General features: G+C 43.8%; 1 protein-coding gene across 1 annotated transcript in view; it reads left to right on the top strand.

Moving 5' to 3' along the window:
• Positions 1-17,230: 17,230 nt before the first annotated feature.
• LOC121545791 (adenosine deaminase-like) overlaps positions 17,231-25,944 on the top strand; it is a 42,949-nt gene continuing 34,235 nt past the window's right edge. Inside the window, exon 1 of the mRNA XM_041856625.2 lies at positions 17,231-17,395. Within this exon, the coding sequence (XP_041712559.1) occupies positions 17,351-17,395 (45 nt within the window). The 5' untranslated portion in view covers positions 17,231-17,350. The remainder of the gene's footprint in view (positions 17,396-25,944) is intronic.

Below are 25,944 nucleotides of genomic sequence, written 5' to 3'. Positions count from 1 at the left end.
TTGCTGTTTGCTAACTGCTCATTCCTCGGCATGGCTGACATTTATCAAGTTTCTGCTGTGATGTCACAGGCTGACCGCCGTGTAAACAGTCACTGGAGCAGGAGCAGAAATGCTTCACATTCCTACTCCTTGTTGCCCATTTTTACTTCAAGCCCTTTTTCCCCTCCTCTCCCCTCCCTCCCTCCCATCTCTCTCCCCCTCTAGCTGTTATAGATTGAAACAGGTAGTTGTTCATTTTTCCTCATTTCGAAACCTCATCAGATGCAACCTAATTAAATTCATTATTCTAAGTCAACCTGCAGTTGTAAGAATTAGCCTCTTATAATTCCAACCTCATCTGTTCTCTGGTTGCCATGGTGCTCCAGCAGTATGTCTAATGTGGGGCTGAACTTGAATGGCTGTGACCAGTCCCATTGTGAAAGAGATAGAGTGGTTACGCTCCTGAGGAACTCAAACAGGAACACTAGAGTAAAGTAAAGTCAAAGTAAACACTGTCGGAGAGTTCCATCCTCAGAGACCATGAGGACACAAAAGGTGCGTCTGAAATGACACCCTATTCACTATATAGTGCACTACTTTTGACCAGGGACCATAGAGCTCTGGCTAAAAGTAGTGTACTATATAGGGAATAGGGTGCCATTTCTGATGCACATGAGGACACATAATAAGTAGAATTGCCCAGCAACCACAGCAAAGCAGCAAAAACGCTAACATCTAGCCTAAATAAGAGGCTGTTATTATAAAGGTCACTTATAAAACATAGCAGCATGACTGGAGAGAATACTTGGGGTGGGTGAAAATTATTTCTGTAAAAGTCTAGATTATTCACTTCATTTCTCAATGAAATAGGCCTACCATTACATACAGTGAGGGAAAAAAGAATTTTATACCATGCTGATTTTGTACGTTTGCCCACTGACAAAGAAATTATCAGTCTATAATTTTAATGGTAGGTTTATTTGAACAGTGAGAGACAGAATAACAACAAAAAAATCCAGAAAAACTCATGTCAAAAATGTTATAAATTGATTTGCATTATAATGAGGGAAATAAGTATTTGACCCTCTCTCAATCAGAAAGATTTCTGGCTCCCAGGTGTCTTTTATACAGGTAGCGAGCTGAGATTAGGAGCACACTCTTAAAGGGAGTGCTCCTAATCTCAATTTGTTACCTGTATAAAAGACACCTGTTCACAGAAGCAATCAATCAATCAGATTCCAAACTCTCCACCATGGCCAAGACCAAAGAGCTCTCCAAGAATGTCAGGGACAAGATTGTAGACCTACACAAGGCTGGAATGGGCTACAAGACCATCGCCAAGCAGCTTGGTGAGAAGGTGACAACAGTTGGCGCGATTATTCGCAAATGGAAGAAACACAAAAGAACTGTCAATCTCCTTCGGCCTGGGGCTCCATGCAAGATCTCACCTCGTGGAGTTGATCATGAGAACGGTGAGGAATCAGCCTAGAACTACACGGGAGGATCTTGTCAATGATCTCAAGGCAGCTGGGACCATAGTCACCAAGAAAATAATTGGTAACACACTACGCCGTGAAGGACTGAAATCCTGCAGCGCCCCCAAGGTCCCCCTGCTCAAGAAAGCACATATACAGGCCCGTCTGAAGTTTGCCAATGAACATCTGAATGATTCAGAGGAGAACTGGGTGAAAGTGTTGTGGTCAGATGAGACCAAAATCGAGCTCTTTGGCATCAACTCAACTCGCCGTGTTTAGAGGAGGAGGAATGCTGCCTATGACCCCAAGAACACCATCCCCACCGTCAAACATGGAGGTGGAAACATTATGCTTTGGGGGTGTTGTGGTCAGATGAGACCAAAATCGAGCTCTTTGGCATTACATTTACATTACATCACATTTTTGTAATTTAGCAGACGCTCTTATCCAGAGCGACTTACAGGAGCAATTAGGGTTAAGTGCCTTGCTCAAGGGCACATCGACAGATTTTTCACCTAGTCGGCTCTGGGATTAGAACCAGCGACCTTTCGGTTACTGGCACAACGCTCTTAACCACTAAGCTACCTGCCGCCCCGGCATCAACTCAACTCGCTGTGTTTAGAGGAGGAGGAATGCTGCCTATGACCCCAAGAACACCATCCCCACCGTCAAACATGGAGGTGGAAACATTATGCTTTGGGGGTGTTTTTCTGCTAAGGGGACAGGACAACTTCACCGCATCAAAGGGACGGTGGACGGGGCCATGTACCGTCAAATCTTGGGTGAGAACCTCCTTCCCTCAGCCAGGGCATTGAAAATGGGTCGTGGATGGGTATTCCAGCATGACAATGACCCAAAACACACGGCCAAGGCAACAAAGGAGTGGCTCAAGAAGAAGCACATTAAGGTCCTGGAGTGGCCTAGCCAGTCCCCAGACCTTAATCCCATAGAACATCTGTGGAGGGAGCTGAAGGTTCGAGTTGCCAAACGTCAGCCTCAAAACCTTAATGACTTGGAGAAGATCTGCAAAGAGGAGTGGGCCAAGATCCCTCCTGAGATGTGTGCAAACCTGGTGGTCAACTACAAGAAATGTCTGACAAGGGTTTTGCCACCAAGTACTAAGTCATGTTTTGCAGAGGGGTCAAATACTTATTTCCCTCATTAAAATGCAAATCAATTTATAACATTTTTGACATGCGTTTTTCAGGATTTTTTTGTTGTTATTCTGTCTCTCACTGTTCAAACAAACCTACCATTCAAATTATAGACTGATCATGTCTTTGTCAGTGGGCAAACTTACAAAATCAGCAGGGGATCAAATACTTTTTTCCCTCACTGTACCATCAGTGTTGGGGAGTAGTGAACTACATGTAGTTCGACTAGTAATTAAACTACATTTTGCAATAGCTTGGTGATAGTTTAACTAAATTCAAATCTAGGTAGGGTTTTCAGGAGTTAATTACTTTTTTGCCATTAGCAGTGTAGCTAATTACTGGAACGTAAATTAAATTAAATATGGGTGAAATAGGCTAGAATTTATTTTCTTTTTCGGTATCAGACCTTCCTAATTCTCACTTGGAACATATGTTTTGTGTTTAATGCACATTCTCTTAACATCTGATACCAGAGTGATCTGTTCTTGCAATTTGTAGTCTATGACATTTCAGATTTAGATATAATCATCATTACGAATTAGCTTGGATGTAGTGAACTACTTTTTCAAAGTATCTTTAGTTAAGTAATCTATATGTTTCTTAAGGGTAGCTTTAGTGTAGCTTAACTTCTTTCAGTGTGAAGTAATTGGTACTTTGGTTAACTATGATTTCAGAGTAGCTTCCCCAACACTGCATTCCATATAAATATTTTTGGAAATGGATCTAATATGAAATAATACATTGAGTACTACATGGGCATGAGTATTCAGGATGAATTCCTTGGTCCAACATACCGTTCAATCATGAGAATGAATTATAACAGTTCACATGGAGAAAGAAGGGTGGGGACTGGGGAGTGAAAGGAAAAGAAAAGAGATGGTTTAAAAATAGAATGAGACAGACGAAAGTATGCATGTCCAATACAGGTGGGAGCCAGGTGGTTAGCCAGTCACAGCAGACCAGAAGTGAACTGATCTCCAGTTTGCTCTATACTTTGTTCTTGACACATTTATTTTCATACTGTCCAAGAAATACAAGATTTTGAATACTTTAACCCACAGTGCACATTGGACATTTGGAGGAGACCTTGACTGCGTCCCAAATGGCACCCTATTCCCTATTTAGTGCACTACTTTTGACCAGAGCTCTATGGGTCCTGGTCAAAAGTAGTGCATTTCATAGGGGTCCCATTTAGGACGCATTCCACAGTGTACATTGGACATTTGGAGGAGACCTTGCTTCAGGGCAGAAAACAACGTGACTACAGTATTCAACTTGAGGCAATATTGTCAGGGTTGGGGAGTAACTGATTACATGTAAAGTAATCCAATTACGTAATCAGATTACATTACTGAGTTTGGGTAACCCAAAAGTTACGTTACTGATTCCAATTTTGGACAGGTAACTAGTAACTGTAACGGATTACATTTAGAAAGTAACCTACCCAACCCTAAATATTGTTTTGTTATGTAATAAAGTATGCTTATTTCAAACAATTCTTGTTCAAACTTACAGGTGGAGCAAAGATATTACAATGTTCAAGTTTACATTTAAGTTGGTTAGAAATGTCATTATTTGTCCTACTGTATGCGGTAATAAAAGGTTTAATTGAAGTGATGACAAAAAATACTTGCTTAAAAATGTTTTATACAATCAAAGGAGCAAAATAATTCCAAAGTGAGCATCAAATCATCAATGAAATACTAAAGTTACATTTATATCTACAAATACCAAAGGATTGTGGAAGCTGAGCAAGTCCTACAAACAATCTATTTTTCCAAAACCCACAGGGTTTGGTTGGAAAGCTAAAGGATTATAAAATATTACTGTGACTGAGTCCCTCAGGGCTCAACACAATGACCCCATTCAGTTTAAGATGGATATTGTTTTGCTATGTAATGGTATACAGTCCTATTTGATTCCATGTTGATTCAAACACACATGGACTGTAGGGCAATGCCATGAAAATATTATGGGGCCTATAAATGTAGAAAATAAAGCATTGATCAAAGTGTTGAGAAATAAAAACAAATGTAGCCTACTGTACCAAATCTGCTCCTATGGAGTTAGAATGGCTAACATAAAGTACCAGTCAAAAGTTTGGACACACCTACTCATTCAAGGGTTTTTCTTTATTTGTACTATTTTCTACATTGTAGAATAATAGTGAAGACATCAAAACTATGAAATAACACATATGGAATCATGTAGTAACCAAAGTGTTAAACAAATCAAAATATATTTTATATTTGAGATTCTTCAAGGTAGCCACCCTTTGCCTTGATGACAGCTTTGCACACTCTTGGCATTCTCTCAACAAGCTTCACGAGGTGTCACCTAGAATGCATTTCAATGAACAGGTGTGCCTTGTTAAAAGTTAATTTGTGGATTTATTTCCTTCTTAATGCGTTTGAGCCAATCAGTTGTGTTGTGACAAGGTATGGGTGGTCTACAGAAGATAGCCCTATCTGGTAAAAGACCAAGTCCATATTATGGCAAGAACAGCTCAAATAAGCAAAGAGAAACGACAGTCCATCATTACTTTAAGACATGAAGGTCAGTCAATACGGAACATTTCAAGAACTTTGAAAGTTTCTTCAAGTGCAGTCGCAAAAACCATCAAGCGCTATGATGAAACTGGCTCTCATGAGGACCTCCACAGGAAAGGAAGACCCAGAGTTACCTCTGCTGCAGAGGATAAGTTAATTAGAGTTACCAGCCTCAGAAATTGCAGCCAAAATAAATGCTTCACAGAGTTCAAGTAACAGACACATCTCAACATCAACTGTTCAGAGGATCAGGCCTTCATTGTCAAAGAAACCACTACTAAAGGACACCATTAAGAAGAAGAGACTTGCTTGGGCCAAGAAACATGAGCAGTGGACATTAGACCGGTGGAAATCTGTCCTTTGGTCTGATGAGTCCAAATTTGAGATTTTTGGTTCCAACCGTCGTGTCTTTGTGAGACGCAGAGCATTATCTCCGCCTGTGTGGTTCCCACCGTTCAGCATGGAGGAGAAGGTGTGATGGTGCTTTGCTGGTGACACTGTCAGTGATTTATTTAGAATTCAAGGCACACTTAACCAGCATGGCTACCACAGCATTTTGCAGCCATTCGCCATCCCATCTGGTTTGCGCTTAGTTGGACTATCATATGTTTTTCAACAGGACAATGACCCAACACACTTCCAGGCTGTGTAAAGGCTATTTGACCAAGAAGGAGAGGGATGGAGTGCTGCATCAGATAAGCTGGCCTCCACAATCACCCGACAACCCAATTGAGATGGTTTGGGATGAGTTGGACCGCAGAGTGAAGGAAAAGCAGCCAACAAGTGCTCAGCATATGTGGGAACTCCTTCAAGACTGTTGGAAAAACATTCCAGGTGAAGCTGGTTGAGAGAATGCCAAGAGTGTGCAAAGCTGTCATCAAGGCAAAGGGTGGCTACTTTGATTTGTTTAACACTTTTTTGGTTACTACATGATTCCATATGTGTTATTTCATGGTTTTGATGTCTTCACTATTATTCTACAATGTAGAAAATAGTAAAAAATAAAGAAAAACCCTTGAATGAGTAGGTGTGTCCAAACTTTTGACTGGTATTGTATGTTCAAGGAAAAGGTCCATCCAACGTTAAATAAATATCTAAAAATGGCATTGAATACTCAATAATGGTCAAACATAAATACACTGTAACATACAAAGTAGACGTTTTGTCCTCACAATGAAAAAGAGAGTTGTGGAATCCATAATTGCATCTGTCTACTCCACTGTAAATCACGTTTTCTCACCTCTCATATTTCTTTCATCAGCTTACCAAGCGAGTTTAGGTCTGCCAGCTTTAGGGTTAATGGGTTTGGGTTGTGCTCAGTTGGTGTGCTCTGAGTCATCTGAATGTAACTGAAAGTCAATAAGCTGTGGCCAGCAACAGTCACAAATAATACATCCAACTTCTCCCCCAGGGCAGTATCTGACACACACACACGCATGCACGCACACACACGGCGCCAAGTGCACTCTGTAATTGGTGTCTGTATAACGACACAGGATGAGACCCAGATGCAGACACAGGAGGCAGATGGTTTGAGTTTCTGATATTTATTAATAGACAAGAGGCAGGCAAGAGGCAGGTTGAGGACAGGCAGAAGTTCGTAAACCAGGTCAGAGTCAGATAGGTACAGGACGGCAGGCAGGCTCGAGGTCAGGGCAGGCAGAATGGTATGGCAGGCGGGGTCAGGGTCGGGCAGGCAGAAATGGTAGGAACCAGGAGGACTAGAAAACAGGGACTGGAAAACCAGGCGCATGGAAAAACCGCTGGTAGGCTTGACGAGACAAGACGAACTGGCAACAGACAAACAGAAAACACTGGTATAAATACACAGGGGATGATGGGGACAAATGGGAGACACCTGGTGGGGGGTGGAGACAAGCACAAGACTGGTGAAACAGATCAGGGTGTGACAGTCTGAGGTTTTGGCACAGGTGCATCTCTGAACCAAGAGCCTCAGGCTTCCGAGCAGCGCCACGTTTAGGCTGTAAAGACTGGCAGATATGCTTGTATCTTAGAGATGTGGAGGACACATTACCTCTGACAGCCTCTGTGTGTGTGTGTGTGTGTGTGTGTGTGTGTGTGTATACTTGTGTGCCTGCGTACATGCCAGTGTGTGCGTGCGCATGTGTCGGTGTGTGTGAGGTAATATGAGTTCAGAAATAGCAAAAGTGGTCCAACTTCACATGTTAGGTAAGTAAAATAAGTGGTTTAGCTACAGTCCATGTGTCCAAAAGTCAAAGATACAGTAGATTGATGTTGTGATTTACATTGACTCATTATTCTAGTAAAGCTCATGGCAGAGATGATGCCCGACATTGCAGTCTTACTGCCAACTTCTAAACTAAAGAGAAACTCACAGGCTGAGTATTCCTGATTCATTGAAAATAAGCCTTAGCTCTTCCACATTCCTCACTCAATCTGTAAGAATAAATTACAATGAATGATGTGAAAGATGTGTTTTCCTCCGAAGGTTTACTGTAAATTCATCCAACATCAACATTGAAACAACTGTTTCAGCTCTGAAATGTTATCAAATGACTAAGGCTAAATCACTGTCGACCAAGACTTTGTGTAACGATCCCGGCAGTCTGAGTCGGGTCCTGTCTGTGGACTAGTTTTTATGTTCGTGATCTCCAGTTTCCCGAGGGTTCTGGAACGCTCCGGGGAGCTCTCTTGATTTCCGCACCTGCATCCCATCAGCAATCTGCACACCTGGTCCTGATCATCACCCTTCTTAGGCTCTGGCCTAACATCCATTCCCTGCCGGATCGTTAGCCATGAACAGTATGTTTGTCAGCGTATCAGCCTCTGAGCTACGAGTGTTAGTTTTGTTGTTTTGCACCTTGTTGACTTGCTGTGTACTTACCTCCGTTTTGTTCTGTCTGCAGTCTCACACCGGAACCTTCACCCAACCTCTGCCTGATGGTCGGCGGCTGCCGAGCCATTTCTGGACCTACCACTGCACCCTCAACAACCCATCCACGCCACCCGCTCTGTTCCCTGGATTATGCAGCCTCACTCGGGAGTCTATTAAATAAACACTCACCTTTGTCTCAAAGTACCTTGTCCTGGTCTGCTTCTGGGTTCTGGCTTAGTAAACCGTGACACTTTGTAGAATACATGATTACTACAATGCATTGCATGAAGCCTCTCTTCATGTCTTTCCACCAAGCTAAAAGGTGCACCAAACAGAGCATCAGCAGGAAAGGTGGAGGTCTCAGACTGCACATGGTTTTGAACAACCGGGTTAGGAAACATGTAAAGAGAAGGATTAGGAGGTTGCAGGTGCAGAGTTTGGCAGGGCAGAAAGTGCTCTAACATTAGCATAAAGTAATGCACACCACCTGGAGAGAAATACTATTTTATGTTCTGGATGTACAGTCGTGGTCAAAAGTTTTGAGAATGACACAAATATTAATTTTCACAAAGTCTGCTGCCTCAGTTTTTATGATGGCAATTTGCATATACTCCAGAATGTTATGAAGAGTGATCAGATGAATTGCAATTAATTGCAAAGTCCCTCTTTGCCATGAAAATAAACTTAATCCCCAAAAAACATTTCCACTGCATTTCAGCCCTGCCACAAAAGGACCAGCTGACATCATGTCAGTGATTCTCTCATTAACACAGGTGAGAGTGTTGACGAGGACAAGGCTGGAGATCACTCTGTCATGCTGATTGAGTTAGAATAACAGACTGGAAGCTTTAAAAGGAGGGTGGTGCTTGAAATCGTTGTTCTTCCTCTGTTAACCATGGTTACCTGCAAGGAAACATGTGCCATCATCATTGCTTTGCAAAGGATATTGCTGCTAGTAAGATTGCACCTAAATCAACCATTTATCGGATCATCAAGAACTTCAAGGAGAGAGGTTCAATTGTTGTGAAGAAGGCTTCAGGGCGCCCAAGAAAGTCCAGCTAGTGCCATGACCATCTCCTAAAGTTGATTCAGCTGCGGGATCGGGGCACCACCAGTGCAGAGCTTGCTCAGGAATGGAAGCAGGCAGGTGTGAGTGCATCTGCACGCACAGTGAGGCGAAGACTTTTGGAGGATGGCCTGGTGTCAAGAAGGGCAGCGAGGAAGCCACTTCTCTCCAGGTAAAACATCAGGGACAGACTGATATTCTGCAAAAGGTACAGGGATTGGACTGCTGAGGACTGGGGTAAAGTCATTTTCTCTGATGAATCCCCTTTCCGATTGTTTGGGGCATCCAGAAAAAAGCTTGTCTGGAGAAGACAAGGTGAGCGCTACCATCAGTCCTGTGTCATGCCAACAATAAAGCATCCTGAGACCATTCATGTGTAGGGTTGCTTCTCAGCCAAGGGAGTGGGCTCACTCACAATTTTGCCTAAGAACACAGCCATGAATAAAGAATGGTACCAACACATCCTCAGAGAGCAACCTCCCAACCATCCAAGAACAGTTTGGTGACGAACAATGCCTTTTCCAGCATGATGGAGCACCTTGCCATTAGGCAAAAGTGATAACTAAGTGACTCGGGAACAAAACATCGACATTTTGGGTCCATGGCCAGGAAACTCCCCAGACCTTAATCCCATTGAGAACTTGTGGTCAATCCTCAAGAGGCGGGTGGACAAACAAAAACCCACAAATTCTGACAAACTCCAAGCATTGATTATGCAAGAATGGGCTGCCATCAGTCAGGATGTGGCCCAGAAGTTAACTGACAGCATGCCAGGGCGGATTGCAGAGGTCTTGAAAAAGAAGGGTCAACACTGCAAATATTGACTCTTTGCATAAACTTAATGTAATTGTTAATAAAAGCCTTTGACATTTATGGAATGCTTATAATTATACTTCAGTATACCATAGTAACATCTGACAAACATATCTAAAAACACTGAAGCTGCAAACTTTGTGAAGACCAATACTTGTGTCATTCTCAAAACTTTTGACCACGACTGTAGTGTACTACAGATGTGGCCCTGGAAATATGTTCCTACATGAAGATGGCTTGCTGACCTCTTGAAATCCATAGGAAATGCTACAGGTGCATATTTGGAACATCGTGCTAAAGTATATTATCTGAAATTGGCACAGTACTGTCAGAAAACACAAATAAATAATTTTCTAGTAACTGACAATTAACTAAGAAGAGGGAAAACAAAACATGCAATGATACAGTATCAAACAGGTTTTATAAAGCCACATTTGGTCTGTCTTTAATCCCAGCTGTGGTCAAGATGTGCTTAGACAGTTCAGCTATGTAGACACAGAGAGCTCTCCAACTCTCCAACATGGAGGGATAGTCTCCGGCAGCCAATATGTTTTGCTATGGGAGGAAATGACACCTAGATTCCAGGCATTCCAGATCAATGTGTGAAAATCACATAGGGCTGTCACAGACACTCCAGAACAACTAAACATTCTGATAAGGACAGTGTCCTGACCAGAAGGTCACCTGATGACGTCAGTAGGGTGAGGCACTACACTCTCTCTCAGGCTTTGTCCCAAATGGCACCCTATTCACTATATAGTGCACCACTATGGGCCCTGGTCAAAAATAGTCCATTACATAGGGAATAGGGTGCCATTTGGGACGCAGTCAATGTCTGTCTGTATGCTAGGAAACTTCTGTAGACTACTGGGATGCACCCACCCACCTTCACAGCTGCAGTGGCAGGTTTATTAGCTAGGAAGGTAGAAAGGCAAAACTGTCTGTCTCATCTGGCACTGTCTGAGTAGCAACATGGGTGGAAATATGTTTTTCATGCCTGTGAATGAGAATCTGTGTAAACTATGATTTTTCTTGTAATATAGAGGGAGTATATAGAAACAGGATTGGTAAAACTTCAGTCTCTTACAAAACAAGGACAAACAACTTGGACGCCAAAGTACGAACAAGTCATTTTGCATAGTCTACTGTCATTTGCTCCTTGGGTTCATTTGGGCAGCCATGGTTCTTTTTCAATTATTCATTTTGATATCTCACAGTGGGATTCACAGAATCTCTAAGCAGCTTGAAAAACCAATCACACAAGTCTCTTGATTAAAACAGACAATACGACTGTGGTGGCGTACATTAACCGCCAGGGTGGCATTCGCTACCCTGAGCTTACACAGACCATCCATCAGGATTATTCTGCTAAGGAAAGCACACCTACTGTCACTACACTGCTCGACTCACGTCCCAGGCATACTGAACGTAGGAGTGGACTTATTGTCCAGAGGGAATCCCCAACCAGGGGAACGGAGATTCCATCCTCAAGTGGTGAAACAGATCTGGGAGAGATATGGACAAGCATCCATAGATCCCTTCACATCGAAAGAAAACGTGCACTGCCCGTTGTTCTTCACGCTAGCAGGAGATGCACCACTGGGGGTGAATGCACTGGCACACCCTTGGCTGAGGTTATTGCTTTACGCTTTTCCTTCCCTCAGTCTCATACTCCCCACTCTAGCCAGAGTGAGGGACGAAGGCTCATCCCTCATCTTGGTAGCCCCTCGATGGTAAGGCAAGGCATTTTAAATCTGGATGCGACAGGCCTGTCTCTCGGTCATTGAGACTTTCCAGAGTGCTAGGGTTCCTTCTACAAGCTCACTGTATGGAAACAGGTGGTGCGTTTTTGAGAATTGGTGTGACCAAAAACAGATCATTCCTTTCCAATGCTTAATCCGTCTGGACTCCGGGGAATGCTGTCTTCTCTGGTGTTCGAGCTGCTTAGAATCCCACTGTGAGATATCTCACTCATAATATCAGAGAACCGGGGTTACGCAAATAACCTTTAGTTCACAAAGGTAGCTGTTTATGGAAATATAATTGCAGCAACATACTGTAGAAATAGCCATGTGCAATGCATTCAGACACACCTAAACCAACAACAACACATCCATTTCTAGTCGCAGTTACTACAAATAACTGGAGAACAAATAAATATGGTACAAGGACCCAATTCATCTATGAGACCACTTCCTAACATGTGGTGAGCTGTGTCAATATTTTTTAGCTGAGACTGTGCCCTTTACGTCAGTGGTGGAGATATACTGTACTGCATACAGCATACTGAACACATCTAACACACTGAGAACCACTGAGAATTCAACTTGGATTTGGCCTTTTTTACAATGCAAACCACTGCTAAAATGAATGAATATGTGATGACAGATGTGAACAGTAGTGGGTTGCTGTGAAAATGCATGATGACATATTGTGTGACACAACGCACGTGGAATGTTTAAACCAACAAAGTTACTGTGAGAGAAGCTCAGCTCGGAACATGTGTGATGGATCACACCTCTTTTGTTGCTGAGGGCCCCAGAAAGATACAAACCAGCATTGAATACAACTTGTGATCAATTCATTTACAATTTGAATGGCATTATCAATCATTCACTGTGTGAATTTGAACTCAATAAGGATACACATTCAATGAGGACCGCATCACTGTGTTATTACTCTGACCTAGCTATGACACAGCCAGTCAGGGATTTTTCTGTTAATATAGTAATGCCAGGTGATTTGAGAAGTGTGGGAACTATTTTTTGAACGTTTTTAATTCCCCCCGAAAGCATTTTCCCAGATACCAATGAGATTAGTTAATACAGAAATCTAAGAATCAAATCTATTAAAACTATTTCCCCCCCTTGAAAATTAATAAATACATTACTTTTAGGATTATGCTCATAGTTTTGGTTACAGAACAAGCTGTCCTTACGCTAAACTAAATAAGATCCACTAGATGACAGATTACGTTCTTTATCTCTTGCCATGTTTTGCATTCCTTTGTCATAAAATTGTTAAATTGATTTGGCAAAACCATTGGCAGAAGTAATATCAACAGCCATAATACTTAACTATCCAGATTATTTGAGGTTTTGGCTCTCTCTTGTCTCAGCCCTTGCTCCAGGGATGAGAACATGCATACATATTGTAAAGTGTGATTTTTTTTATTTAAAGGGACAGTTCACTTCTTTGAAGTTGTAGCTTATTTTTGATTTTTTTAGTGGGTAAAAAGAGGTTTAAAAATAGTATGATTTGACCACATTTACAACCACTATCACACACATGACCCGACTCAATCAACTTGAACACAAACCAAATCTCTGTTTTGGGTAGAACAGAAACAACATGTGACATATACAACTGTCACTTTGATTTATCACACACAAAACAGGTTAAACACGTACTGTGAATATGAAGTCTATCATGATCAGTTCATGTTGACAAAATGTGATACAGTAGGCTACCTGTATATCAAATAGTTAGGAATACTACAGTAGATTACAATGATCAAATCAATCTAAAGATTATCATAATAGTGAGGCTCATAAAGTTCAGTCATACTTACTGTATCTATGCAAATGTAAATAGTTCCTGGTAGGACTAATACTGTAAGTAGTAGTAGTATTAAGTAATAGTAGCATTAATACTAATACTACTTATTAGTCCTACCAGGAACTCTTTACATTTGCGTAGGTAAGTATGACTGAACTTTGAACCTAATTGAAGACTGAAACCCTGTTCACCATTCAGAGAAATGTTAAAGCGTCAATCAGCAGTAGAAGCCATAACAAAGCGTTCTCCCCACTCGTTTCAGTAAAAAGCTAAGAAATGGGGATGGAGAAATGTAACCACTCTCAAATTCATAGACAGAGCTATGGCTACAAGGACTGACCATACATGATATCAAAACTATAGTTTTAACCATGTTTTGAGGCTATATAGCATTTATTTACATTTACTTTGTTGACAAACATTGGAGTAAAACCAGTTTATTGTTTTGGTTATGATGGGGTACCTCAGTTGAACTAAGCTCATGAGGCATTTATGAGTTCTATTCTTCAAGAATCAATGGGTACATGTCATTAAATCCAAAAATGGATGTAACAACTGCTGATTGCCCCTTTAACTGCATTACTCATGGATTTTTGCATTTTGTTTTTAGACAACCTTTCTTATCTATGTTAACATAACTTGCAAACCTAATGGTTGAATCTTGGAGGCCCCAAGGGAATTAATGTAATATGTGGAGGAAGCATGGTGTCATGTTGTATAATGATTAGAAGACAGGCGCAGGAATACCTATTAGGGGTTTTATTTACTCCACCCAACACAAACACGTATATATATATACCAAAGGGATGTAACCCAAACAAAGACTGAGGTGTAACCTCTACACAATACACGGGACCAGGGACGGCCTGTTCAATAGGGCGATATGGGCGACGCACTGCCAAACGGGAAAAGGAAGGGATTTTTTTTCTAATCAATTATATCACGGCAACAGTAGTTATCAGTGTTCTAATCTGATCTGACTGCCACTAAATGTCAAATCAGGCTAAAGTCGTGCTTCAAATGGCCCCGCCCGTTTTTGGGGCGATTTCAGTCAGGTTGAAAATCGCCCAGAAGTCTCTCATAGCCTGTCATGTAAAATCTATTTTTTCAAATTTCAAAGCTTTCAATACAATCTCTATGGGTGTCTGTGGGCTTGCACTTACGCGCTTTCGTCATACGTGACGTAACCATGAACGTAACTAAGAAAATAGCGGCTAGCAGCGTCTCTGTTGCGACCTGCAGTGTGGCGTTATCTTATGTTTTTAATTTGTACACTTAGTGGCGTTATTTTATGTTTTTAATTTGTAGACTTAGTTTACAAACATTCTGCCAACCATGGATTTCCAGTGGTGGGTTTTGGACTGATCTTGTTGATTGTTGAACGGACTAAATAATGAAAACGCTGCTGGCAGCGGAATCCAATACAGCTGGGAGACTTGGCTGGATGACAGAGTCCCGGACAGAGAAGTGGAGCCGGCCGGCTTCACCCTGGTCAGAGCGGACCGCGATCCTGGTAAGAGAGCGACTCTGTACCCCCGACATTGAACTGCTTTCTGTGTCACTGCGACCTTACTATCTGCCCCGTGAGTTCCCCCAATTGTTTGTTACCGTTGTGTACTGTTGATAATCACAAGTTTACTGGAGAACTGAGACCAAGTAGAGACTTTGGACAGGGTGGATATGGTATAATAAAGGCAGTTTATTCAGAGGTAAAGATATCTGGAATCGCGTGCACGGACTCGTTCGTCAAACTCTTAGGGAGCTATCTGAAGAGAGCCCCGAAAACATTGTGTGCAGACATTTTATACAATAAATGATGTAGGTTGAATCTAGTAGTTCTGATCTTCTGATTGGTCCTGATGAGTTGGGCGAGGTCCCCTCCACTGTTGCATTGGCTCTGAGTCGGGTTCTCTGTCTTCAAATGTTCAGCCTAAAGAGAGGGGATTTTTGTGTGTGTGTTTAACAGTGATGATGTGTGTGTGTGTGTGTGTTATCAGTGATGATGTGTGTGTGTGTGTGTGTGTGTGTCCTCAGAGCAAGAACTCGTGAGTTGGAAGAACTGAGAGACCTATGGCGTGGGTGTTGTCCTTGGCCACCTGCTGACAAGGCTGACAAGATAGGACTCTTTTGTCCATTGTTATAGGATAGGAACAGCATTGATTGAAAACAAACGCCCAACACAAAATGGGTCATGCACAAGATTTTAGTCAGACCAAGCTATAACATTATATATTTACTACGACAGTACATTCAACCAAAAGCTAATATAACAAAGGCATCAGAGATTATTTATAATCTGTCACAGAAACTGGAATCCATCTCCCCAGATCAGTCAATAAATGCTTCTGGTATTGACTTATATGCTGCCCCTGTCTTCATGTTGTTGCTGGACATATCTTTTTTAAAATGTGTGTAGGTCACCTAAATCATCAGAAAAATTGCCCCTCCTGAGAATTTTTTCAGGAGCCGCCACTGCACGGGACGAGACCCGTAAACAACAAGAGCACAACACACGGTACTCACGAGACCAACGGACATGGGACAATAATTGACAAGGACAATGGGGAACAGAGGGCACATATATACGCATACTAATCAGGGGGAATGGGAACCAGGTGTGCGTAATGAGACAAGACAGTCCGGGGTTGGTGGTAGTGATCCATGTCAGTGACGCCTCGAAAGAGGGTGACGTAGACCTCCGGAGCTGGTGAACGGAATGAGCAGCAGTACCGGGGGGATCCGTGACACATGGACAGAACTGTGGAGGAAGCAACCTGTGCCGGAGTAGAAAAAACAACACAATTGTGAGGTTTGATGCAGGTTTGAAGTCATAGGCAGTCTAGTGTCTTAAATGTGTATGTTGCCTATTGTACATTAGTCACCGGTTTCTAACGGGATATACTGTAGAACCATGTATAAATGAAGGCAGCCTTCAGATTACAACCACAGGGGGGTGCTACATCCTAATAGTGTTGTGAATTTCAACAACCTGTTAGTGTGGTACCCTAACACCACACTGTTTCACTTGATCTTTATAACCTAATTAATCACAGTGACAAAGAATAGGCCTACTACAAAAAAATATGCAACTGCATGATATAAATGAGCAGCTATTTTGTTATTTTTTTGAGTGTTCCCTAATAGTGCAAGTTGCAACTACAACAACAAAAAAATCCAGAGGCCCAGAGACAGGAAGTGGCCCAGCACTTGATGGACATCTCAGTCAGTTTATCAAGGGTAACTGGCAGTTAAGACAGACAAACACGGAACCTGTCATAATATGCTCATCATGCTGATGTTGAACTCAAAGAGGAGCACTTTCAATAGTGGCCCCAGGGCAGGCCCCACAAGCTCCTGTAAGAGGAACCTGACACCTGGGTCCCATGGATGTCCCCATATCCCTTACACCACAGTGTGGCACCACCAATACAAGTTTAATGGTTTTGATGTAACATTGATTTATTTATCATCATCATTAGCCTTTATGTGTTTCCTTAGCATAAATATAGTCCTGGCTACAGTAGCTCTGGACAGGACATAGGCCTAATTCAGGTCATTGGTAAACCTCTGTGCATAGGATTAACCTGTGCTGCTAATCCTACACACCACAACTATTCTACTGGTTACATCGTGGAAACATTGTAACCATAAAATGTATCCATAGGTCTTAATAGCTGTATAGAGGTGGATAAACTCCATTTAAAAGCGCGTTTATGGCAATGCCCACTTGAACGTGGAATAGCCGTTGAATTGACATTCAGTGTCGTGGTGGGTTGTATCAAGGCGTGTCGCGCTAGGCCTGCCCTGACCGGGAGAAGCTTGAAGTCGCGCCACTCATTCTGTGCTATCAGCACATAATCAGTTTCACATTCATCGGCAGTCACTGAAGAGCTTTCACAATGGCAGAACACTTTACTGAGCAAATAGTATTTAACAAACCAAAGGTAAGTTGCAAATGAAGAACATAATGTATCGGGCAAAGCGAATTTTGCAGTAAATGATTCACTCTTATTACTCAACCACGTTATTGTATTGAGGAAATATACCAGTTCACTCGGCTACTTTGTTTAAATGATAATGTTTTACGTCGCTTATTCATGTGTTTGATTCTAAAACCCCGGAAGCACATGGTTATAAGAAACGAAAGGTAGTCTACAGGTTAGGAGAACTCACGCAGCAGGTTAGGAGAATTAGGTTAAAGTTAGAGAAAATGCTTTCCTAACACTGCTACGAAAATCACTTACGGCGATGTGGCGTGTTTTTAAGGAAGCCCAGTCTACAACTATAGCAGAACTCCCGTCCTTGCGCAATTAACCTATTAATTTGCACAAGCCTCACCGAGCAACACGTTGAATGGAGAACGATGGATAGCCTAGATAGTCTACATTTTCTATTGATATATTTAGTAAGTCACTTACTGAGGTTTTACATAGCATGCAGTATACTTAAGCAATAGAGTACCACAGTATGAGTCATAGTACCAATAAAAGCCAGCGTGCAAACAGGGAAATGGTTCCAATCGTTTTTCCACCATTCATTTTTCCCATAGAGGATTTTAGAAACCCTTAAAATAATGGCTGTTTTGTGTAGGCTTACCCTGGCATGATGTTTTGATAACCATGTATATCTCTCTAGGACAAGATGACTTTTATCAATATTGTCGCCTGTATTTACTCCCCTATGGGAAAAATGAATGGTGGAAAAATGATTGGAACCGATTCCCTGTTTTTTTTTGTCATTTAGCAGACGTTCTTATCCAGAGCGACATACAAGAGCAATTAGGGTTAAGTGCCTTGCTCAAGGGCACATCGACAGATTTTTCACCTAGTCAGCTCGGGATTAGAACCAGCGACCTTTCGATTACTGGCACAATGCTCTTTACCACTAAGCTACCTGCCGTTTGACTGCAAGATTTTATTGGTATTATGACACCTCCACTGTGGAGCTCTATGAAGCCTGAGTTGGTGTGGTATACAGCCAATATACCAGGCTAAGGGCTGTTCTTAGGCATAGCGGCGGGAAGTAGGGGTGCTGAGGGTGTTGCGGCACCCCCTGAAAAATCTAACACATATATATTTATTTATTAAGCTGATTTAAAATATATATATATTTCACAAAGGTAGTGCACTGGGACTTTACTAGTATTAGCGGAATAATATAGATGTCTGTAGTAGATTTCTGTAGTACGGGCCCTAAAAAAATTCTGCATAACTTTTTGTGCAGTATTAGTTTACCATCCTTACAAACCACTTAATGTAAATGTACATTACTGTATTGTACATAGGCTGGTCATCTAGGTTTGTACCTGTAGACTTTCCATCACCATGAAGAAAAACAATACACAATACAGTAATTTAGTACATTGAGACATCAAGTGGTTTTTGATGATGTGATGATGTGGCTCAGTTGGTAGAGAATGTCACTTGCAATGCTAGGGTTGTGGGTTTGATTCCCACGGGGGAAAAGTATGCACTCACTACTGTAAGTTGCTCTGGATAAGAGTGTCTACTAAAATGGAAAAATGATGAATAGACCATTTCAGTTTTCACATAGAAATAAGTTGCATTTGCAAAGTATTTCAAGAAACTGTAAAACATATATCAAGCAAGTACAGTGGGGAAAAAAAGTATTTAGTCAGCCACCAATTGTGCAAGTTCTCCCACTTAAAAAGATGAGAGAGGCCTGTAATTTTCATCATAGGTACACGTCAACTATGACAGACAAAATGAGATTTTTCTTTCCAGAAAATCACATTGTAGGATTTTTTATGAATTTATTTGCAAATTATGGTGGAAAATAAGTATTTGGTCAATAACAAAAGTTTCTCAATACTTTGTTATATACCCTTTGTTGGCAATGACACAGGTCAAACGTTTTCTGTAAGTCTTCACAAGGTTTTCACACACTGTTGCTGGTATTTTGGCCCATTCCTCCATGCAGATCTCCTCTAGAGCAGTGATGTTTTGGGGCTGTCGCTGGGCAACACAGACTTTCAACTCCCTCCAAAGATTTTCTATGGGGTTGAGATCTGGAGACTGGCTAGGCCACTCCAGGACCTTGAAATGCTTCTTACGAAGCAACTCCTTCGTTGCCCGGGCAGTGTGTTTGGGATCATTGTCATGCTGAAAGACCCAGCCACGTTTCATCTTCAATGCCCTTGCTGATGGAAGGAGGTTTTCACTCAAAATCTCACAATACATAGAGACAAAGTGGAGTCGCAATTCAATGGCTCAGACACGAGACGTATGTGGCAGGGTCTACAGAAAATCACGGACTACAAAAGGAAAACCAGCCACGTCGCCGACACTGACGTCTCGCTTCCAGACAAGCTAAACACCTTCTTCGCCCGCTTTGAGGATAACACAGTGCCACCGACGAGGCCCACTACCAAGGACTGTGGCCTCTCCTTCTCTGTGGCTGACATGAGTAAGACGTTTAAGCATGTTAACCCCCGCAAGGCTGCTGGCCCAGACGGCATCCGTAGCCACGTCCTCAGAGCATGCGCAGACCAGCTGGCTGGTGTGTTTACGGACATATTCAATCTCTCCCTTTCCCAGTCTGCTATTCCCACATGCTTCAAGATGGCCACCATTTTTCCTGTATCCAAGAAAGCAAAGGTAACTGAACTAAATGACTATCGCCCCGTAGCACTCACCTCTGTCATCATGAAGTGCTTTGAGAGACTAGTCAAGGATCATATCACCTCTGCTTTACCTGTCACCCTAGACCCACTTCAATTTGCTTACCGCCCCAATAGATCCACAGACGATGCAATTGTCATCACACTGCCCTATCCCATCTGGACAAGAGGAATACCCATGTAAGAATGCTGTTCATTGACTATAGCTCAGCATTCAATACCATAGTACCCTCCAAGCTCATCATTAAGCTCGAGGCACTGGATCTGAACCGCGCCCTGTGCAACTGGGTCCTGGACTTCCTGACGGGCCGCCCCCAGGTGGTGAAGTTAGGAAACAACATGTCCACTTCGCTGATCCTCAACAAGGGTGCGTGCTCAGCCCCCTCCTGTACTCCCTGTTCACCGATGACTGCGTGGCCAAGCACGCCTCCAACTCAATCATCAAGTTTGCAGACGACATAACAGTAGTAGGCTTGATTACCAACAATGACGAGACCGCCTACAAGGATGAGGTGACAGGAAAATAACCTCTCACTCAATGTCAACAAAACAAAGGAGATGATCGTGGACTTCAGGAAACAGCAGAGGGTGCACCCCGCTATTCACATCGACGGGACCGCAGTGGAGAAGGTGAAAAGCTTCAAGTTCCTTGGCGTACACATCACTGACAAACTGAAATGGTCCACCCATGCAGACAGTGTGGTGAAGAAGGCGCAACAGAGCCTCTATCTCAAGGCCATCAGACTATTAAATAGCCATCACTAGCACATTAGAGGCTGCTGCTGCCTATTGAAATCACTGGCCACTTTAAGAAATGGAACACTAGTCACTTTAATAATGGTTACATATCTTGCACTACTCATCTCATATGTATATACTGTATTCTATTCTATAATATTCTACTGTATCTTAGTCCATGCCGCTCTGTCATTGCTTGTCCATATATGTATATATTCTTAAATTCCATTCCTTACTAGATTTGTGTGTATTGGGTATATGTTGTGAAATTGTTAGATATTACTTGTTAGATATTACTGCACTGTCGGAGCTAGAAGCACAAGCATTTTGCTACACCCACAATAACATCTGCTAAACACGTGTATGTGACAAATACAATTTGATTGGATAAGTTTCAGCCATATGTTCTACTCTATGGCTGTAACTATTCATTAATGTTAGAGTTGCCAATACTGCTTTGTGTATTGTTTATCGTATGTAGTATTATTCCGTATTGCCATAAATATTATTATTGCATTGGTTGCACAAGTACTTTTGCAGAAGTGCTTTAATTGTTGTATTGGTAAACATAGTCTTTTGCATGCACACGTTACCGCAGCGTTTTCCATAGTGGCCTTTTATTAGGGGGGTTTATTGCGCTGCCATGGACTAGCTTCTAAAGTCATCCCAGACTGTTATTGGAGCTTGCTCATGCTCTGGGTAATTTATGACCCTGTGGCAGCTGGCCAGATCTGATAAGATCTCAGCTGGTAGATTCTCATACCAGGCTGGAGAGAGAGTGTGCCATAAATCTTGACCCTTTGTCAATCCAAGTAATTTGTTTCTCTCTCTCCAAGAGGTGAATGTTTAGGTTTAGGTTTATGTTGATGCTGTGTTTATAGCCCTTTATAGACATGTCGTAAGTGTAATGCCATTTGCCATTTATTCATGTAAATACAGTACCAGTCAAAAGTTTGGACACACCCTACTCATTCCAGGGTTTTTCTTTATTTGTACTATTTTCTACATTTGTAGAATAATAGTGAAGACATCAAAACTATGAAATAACACATATGGAATCATGTAGTAACCAAAAAAGATTCTTCAAAGTAGCCACCCTTTGCCTTGATGACAGCTTTGCACACTCTTGGCATTCTCTCAACCAGCTTCATGAGGTAGTCACCTGGAATGCATTTCAATTAACAGGTGTGCCTTGTTAAAAGTTAATTTGTGGAATTTATTTCCTTCTTAATGCATTTGAGCCAATCAGGAGTGTTGTGACAAGGTAGGGGTGGTATACAGAAGATACAGTGGCTTGTGAAAGTATTCACCCCCCTTGGCATTTTTCCTATTTTGTTGCCTTACAACCTGGAAATGGATGAACATTTATGTTTTGGGGATTTGTATCATTTGATTTACACAACATGCCTACCACTTTGAAAATGCAAAATATATATATAAGATATATATTATATATAATATAAGACAAACAAAATGGAGAACTTGAGCGTGCATAACTATTCACCCCCCCCCTCCCCCCTCCAAAGTCAATACTTTGTAGGACCACTTTTTGCAGCAATTACAGCTGCAAGTCTCTTGGGGTATGTCTCTATTAGCTTGGCACATCTAGCCACTGGGAGTTTTGCCTATTCTTCAAGGAAAAACTGCTCCAGCTCCTTCAAGCTGGATGGGTTCTGTCAGTAGCTGAGTGTAGATGCGGTGAGGAATCAAGCGCAGGAAACACGGGCGTTCGTCAACAGACTTTAGTAACAAACATAACAGCACCAAACAGGCGAACAGCCAACCCAACCGGGAGGCAAAATACAAAGTACGCACAACACACACAGTGCGTAAAAATGACGATAGCGCACACAGTGCGGACTCTCGGAAAAACAACAATCCTGAGAGTAATACCAAAGAGCAACAGCTTGACAAATAAACAATACCACATAACACCTGCCCCCACACACGAAAACTAAATAGGCAACCAAATCAAACACTAACAAGGGACAGGTGTACAAACAGACAAAACCAAACAAACATGAAACATCGAACGGTGGCAGCTAGTACTCCGGGGACGACGACCGCCGAAGCCTGCCCGAACAAGGAGGAGGAGAAGCCTCGGCCGAAACCGTGACAGTACCCCCCCCCTTGACGCACGGCTCCAGCCGTGCGCCGATCCCGGCCTCGGGGACGACCAGGACGACGCGGAGCAGGGCGCGTAGGATGACCCCGATGGAACTCGGTCAGCAGGGACAGGTCTAATATGTCCCTCCTTGGCACCCAGCACCGCTCCTCCGGGCCGTACCCCTCCCACTCCACGAGATATTGGAGACCCCCCATCCGGCGTCTCGAATCAAGGATGGACCTCACAGTGTAGCGCCGGAGCCCCTCGATGTCCAACGGGGGCGGAGGAGTCTCTTCTATCTCATAGTCCTGGAGTGGACCAGCTACCACCGGCCTGAGGAGAGACACATGGAACGAGGGGTTAATATTCCTGTAATCAATAGGCAGTTCTAACCTGTAACACACCTCGTTCAACCTCCTCAGGACTTTGAATGGCCCCACAAACCGCCGACCCAGCTTCCCGGCAGGGCAGGCGGAGGGGGCAGGTATCTGGTCGAGAGCCAGACTCGATCTCCAGGTGCGTATACAGGCCCCTCACTGCGGTGGAGATCGGCGCTCGTCTTATGCCGACGGATGGCCCGCTGCAGATGAACGTGGGCAGCGTTCCATGTCTCCTCCGAGCGCCGCACCCACTCATCCACCGCAGGGCCTCGATCTGGCTCTCGTGCCAAGGTGCCAGAACCGGCTGGTACCTAACACACACTGGAAAGGGGTTAGTTGGGTGGAGGAGTGGCGGAGAGAGTTCTGCGCCATCTCGGCCCACGGAACGTATCTCGCCCACTCCTCCGGCCGGCCCTGGCAATAAGACCTCAGAAACCTACCCACATCCTGGTTGACACGTTCAACCTGCCCATTACTCTCCGGGTGGTAACCCGAGGTAAGGCTCACCCGAAACCCCCAACCGTTCCATAAACGCTCTCCACACTCTGGAGGTGAACTGGGGGCCTCGATCAGACACTATATCCTTGGGTACCCCGTAATGCCGGAAGACATGGGTAAACAGAGCCTCAGCGGTCTGTAGGGCAGTAGGGAGACCCGGCATGGGAAGGAGACGACAGGCCTTCGAGAACCGATCCACAACGACCAGGATGGTAGTATTCCCCTGTGAGGGGGAAGGTCTGTAACAAAGTCCACCGAGAGGTGGGACCAGGGTCGTTGTGGAACGGGCAGGGGTTGTAGCTTACCCCTGGGCAAATGTCTGGGCGCCTTACACTGGGCACACACCGAACAGGAGGAGACATAAACCCTCACATCCCTGGCTAACGTTGGCCACCAGTACTTAGTGCTAAGGCAGTGAACTGTCCGGCCGATACCTGGATGTCCAGAGGAGGGGGACATATGAGCCCAATAAATGAGGCGATCGCGTACCTCGAGCGGAACGTACGTCCGACCCACTGGACACTGTGGAGGACTTGGGTCGGTGCGTAACGCCCGCTCGATCTCTGCATCGACCTCCCATACCACCGGTGCCACCAGACAAGACTTTGGTAGTATGGGAGTGGGCTCAACGGACCTCTCCTCCGTGTCATACCGCCGAGACAGGGCATCTGCCTTCCCGTTCTGGGACCCAGGGATGTAAGTGATTTTAAACACAAACCGGGCTAGAAACATAGTCCAGCGGGCCTGGCGAGGATTCAGTCTCCTAGCTGCCCGGATGTATTCCAGGTTACGGTGGTCAGTCAAAATGAGGAAAGGGTGTTGAGCCCCCTCAAGCCAATGCCTCCACACCTTTAGGGCCTGTACCACGGCTAACAGCTCCCTGTCCCCTACGTCATAATTCCGCTCCGCCGGACTGAGTTTCTTAGAATAAAAGGCACAGGGGCGGAGTTTTGGTGGTGTGCCAGACCGTTGTGAGAGGACGGCCCCAATACCGGCCTCGAACGCGTCTACCTCTACCTGGAATGGTAAAGCGGGATCCGGATGCGCCAACACCGGCGCCGAGGTAAACAGGTCCTTCAGTCTCCCAAAAGCCCTGTCCGCCTCAGCTGACCACCGCAAGCGCACTGGACCCCCCTTCAACAGAGACGTTATGGGAGCTGCCACCTGTCCAAAACCCTGGATAAACCTCCGGTAGTAATTCGCAAAACCCAAGAACTGTTGCACCTCTTTCACAGTGGTTGGGGTTTGCCAATTACGCACAGCTGACACCCGGTCAACCTCCATCTTCACCCCCTGACGCAGACAACTGATAACCCAAAAAGGAGACCGACTTCTGAAAGAACAGACATTTCTCTGCCTTGACATATAGGTCATGCTCCAACAGCCTCCTCAACACTCGGCGCACCAGGGCTACATGCTCTGCTCGGGTAGAACTGTACACCAGAATATCGTCGATGTACACGACTACTCCCTGCCCCTGCATGTCCCGGAAAATCTCATCGACGAAGGATTGGAAGACTGAGGGAGCATTCATTAACCCATATGGCATGACGAGATACTCGTAATGACCGGAGGTCGTGCTAAACGCTGTCTTCCATTCATCGCCCTCTCTAATGCGCACCAAGTTATATGCGCTCCTGAGATCCAATTTTGTGAAGAACTGAGCACCGTGTAATGATTCCGTCATAGTCGCAATCAGAGGAAGTGGATAGCTGTACTTCACTGTAATATGATTGAGACCGCGGTAATCAATACACGGGCGCAGACCTCCATCCTTTTTCTTCACAAAAAAGAAGCTTGAGGAAGCGGGTGAAGTGGAGGCCCGTATGTATCCCTGTCTCAGAGACTCGGCGATGTAAGTTTCCATCGCCTTCCTCTCCTCTTGAGACAAGGGATACACATGGCTCCGCGGGAGGGCTGCTCCTAACTGGAGATCTATCGCACAATCCCCCTGTCTATGAGTCTTACTAAACACCAGTGTCAAATCCTCATACTCGGGGGGAATGTGCAGTGCAGGCATTAGATTCGGACTTTCCACCGAGGTCGCCCCTATGGAAACACCCAGACACAGCCCCTCACACTGAGCAGACCACCCTTTAAGAGCTTTCTCTCGCCACGAAATAGTAGGAT

The sequence above is a fragment of the Coregonus clupeaformis genome, chromosome 30 (assembly GCF_020615455.1).
Source record: "Coregonus clupeaformis isolate EN_2021a chromosome 30, ASM2061545v1, whole genome shotgun sequence".
Taxonomy (NCBI): domain Eukaryota; kingdom Metazoa; phylum Chordata; class Actinopteri; order Salmoniformes; family Salmonidae; genus Coregonus; species Coregonus clupeaformis.
Note: the sequence above shows the minus strand (reverse complement) of the source record. Positions and strands in the feature narration are given on the sequence as shown.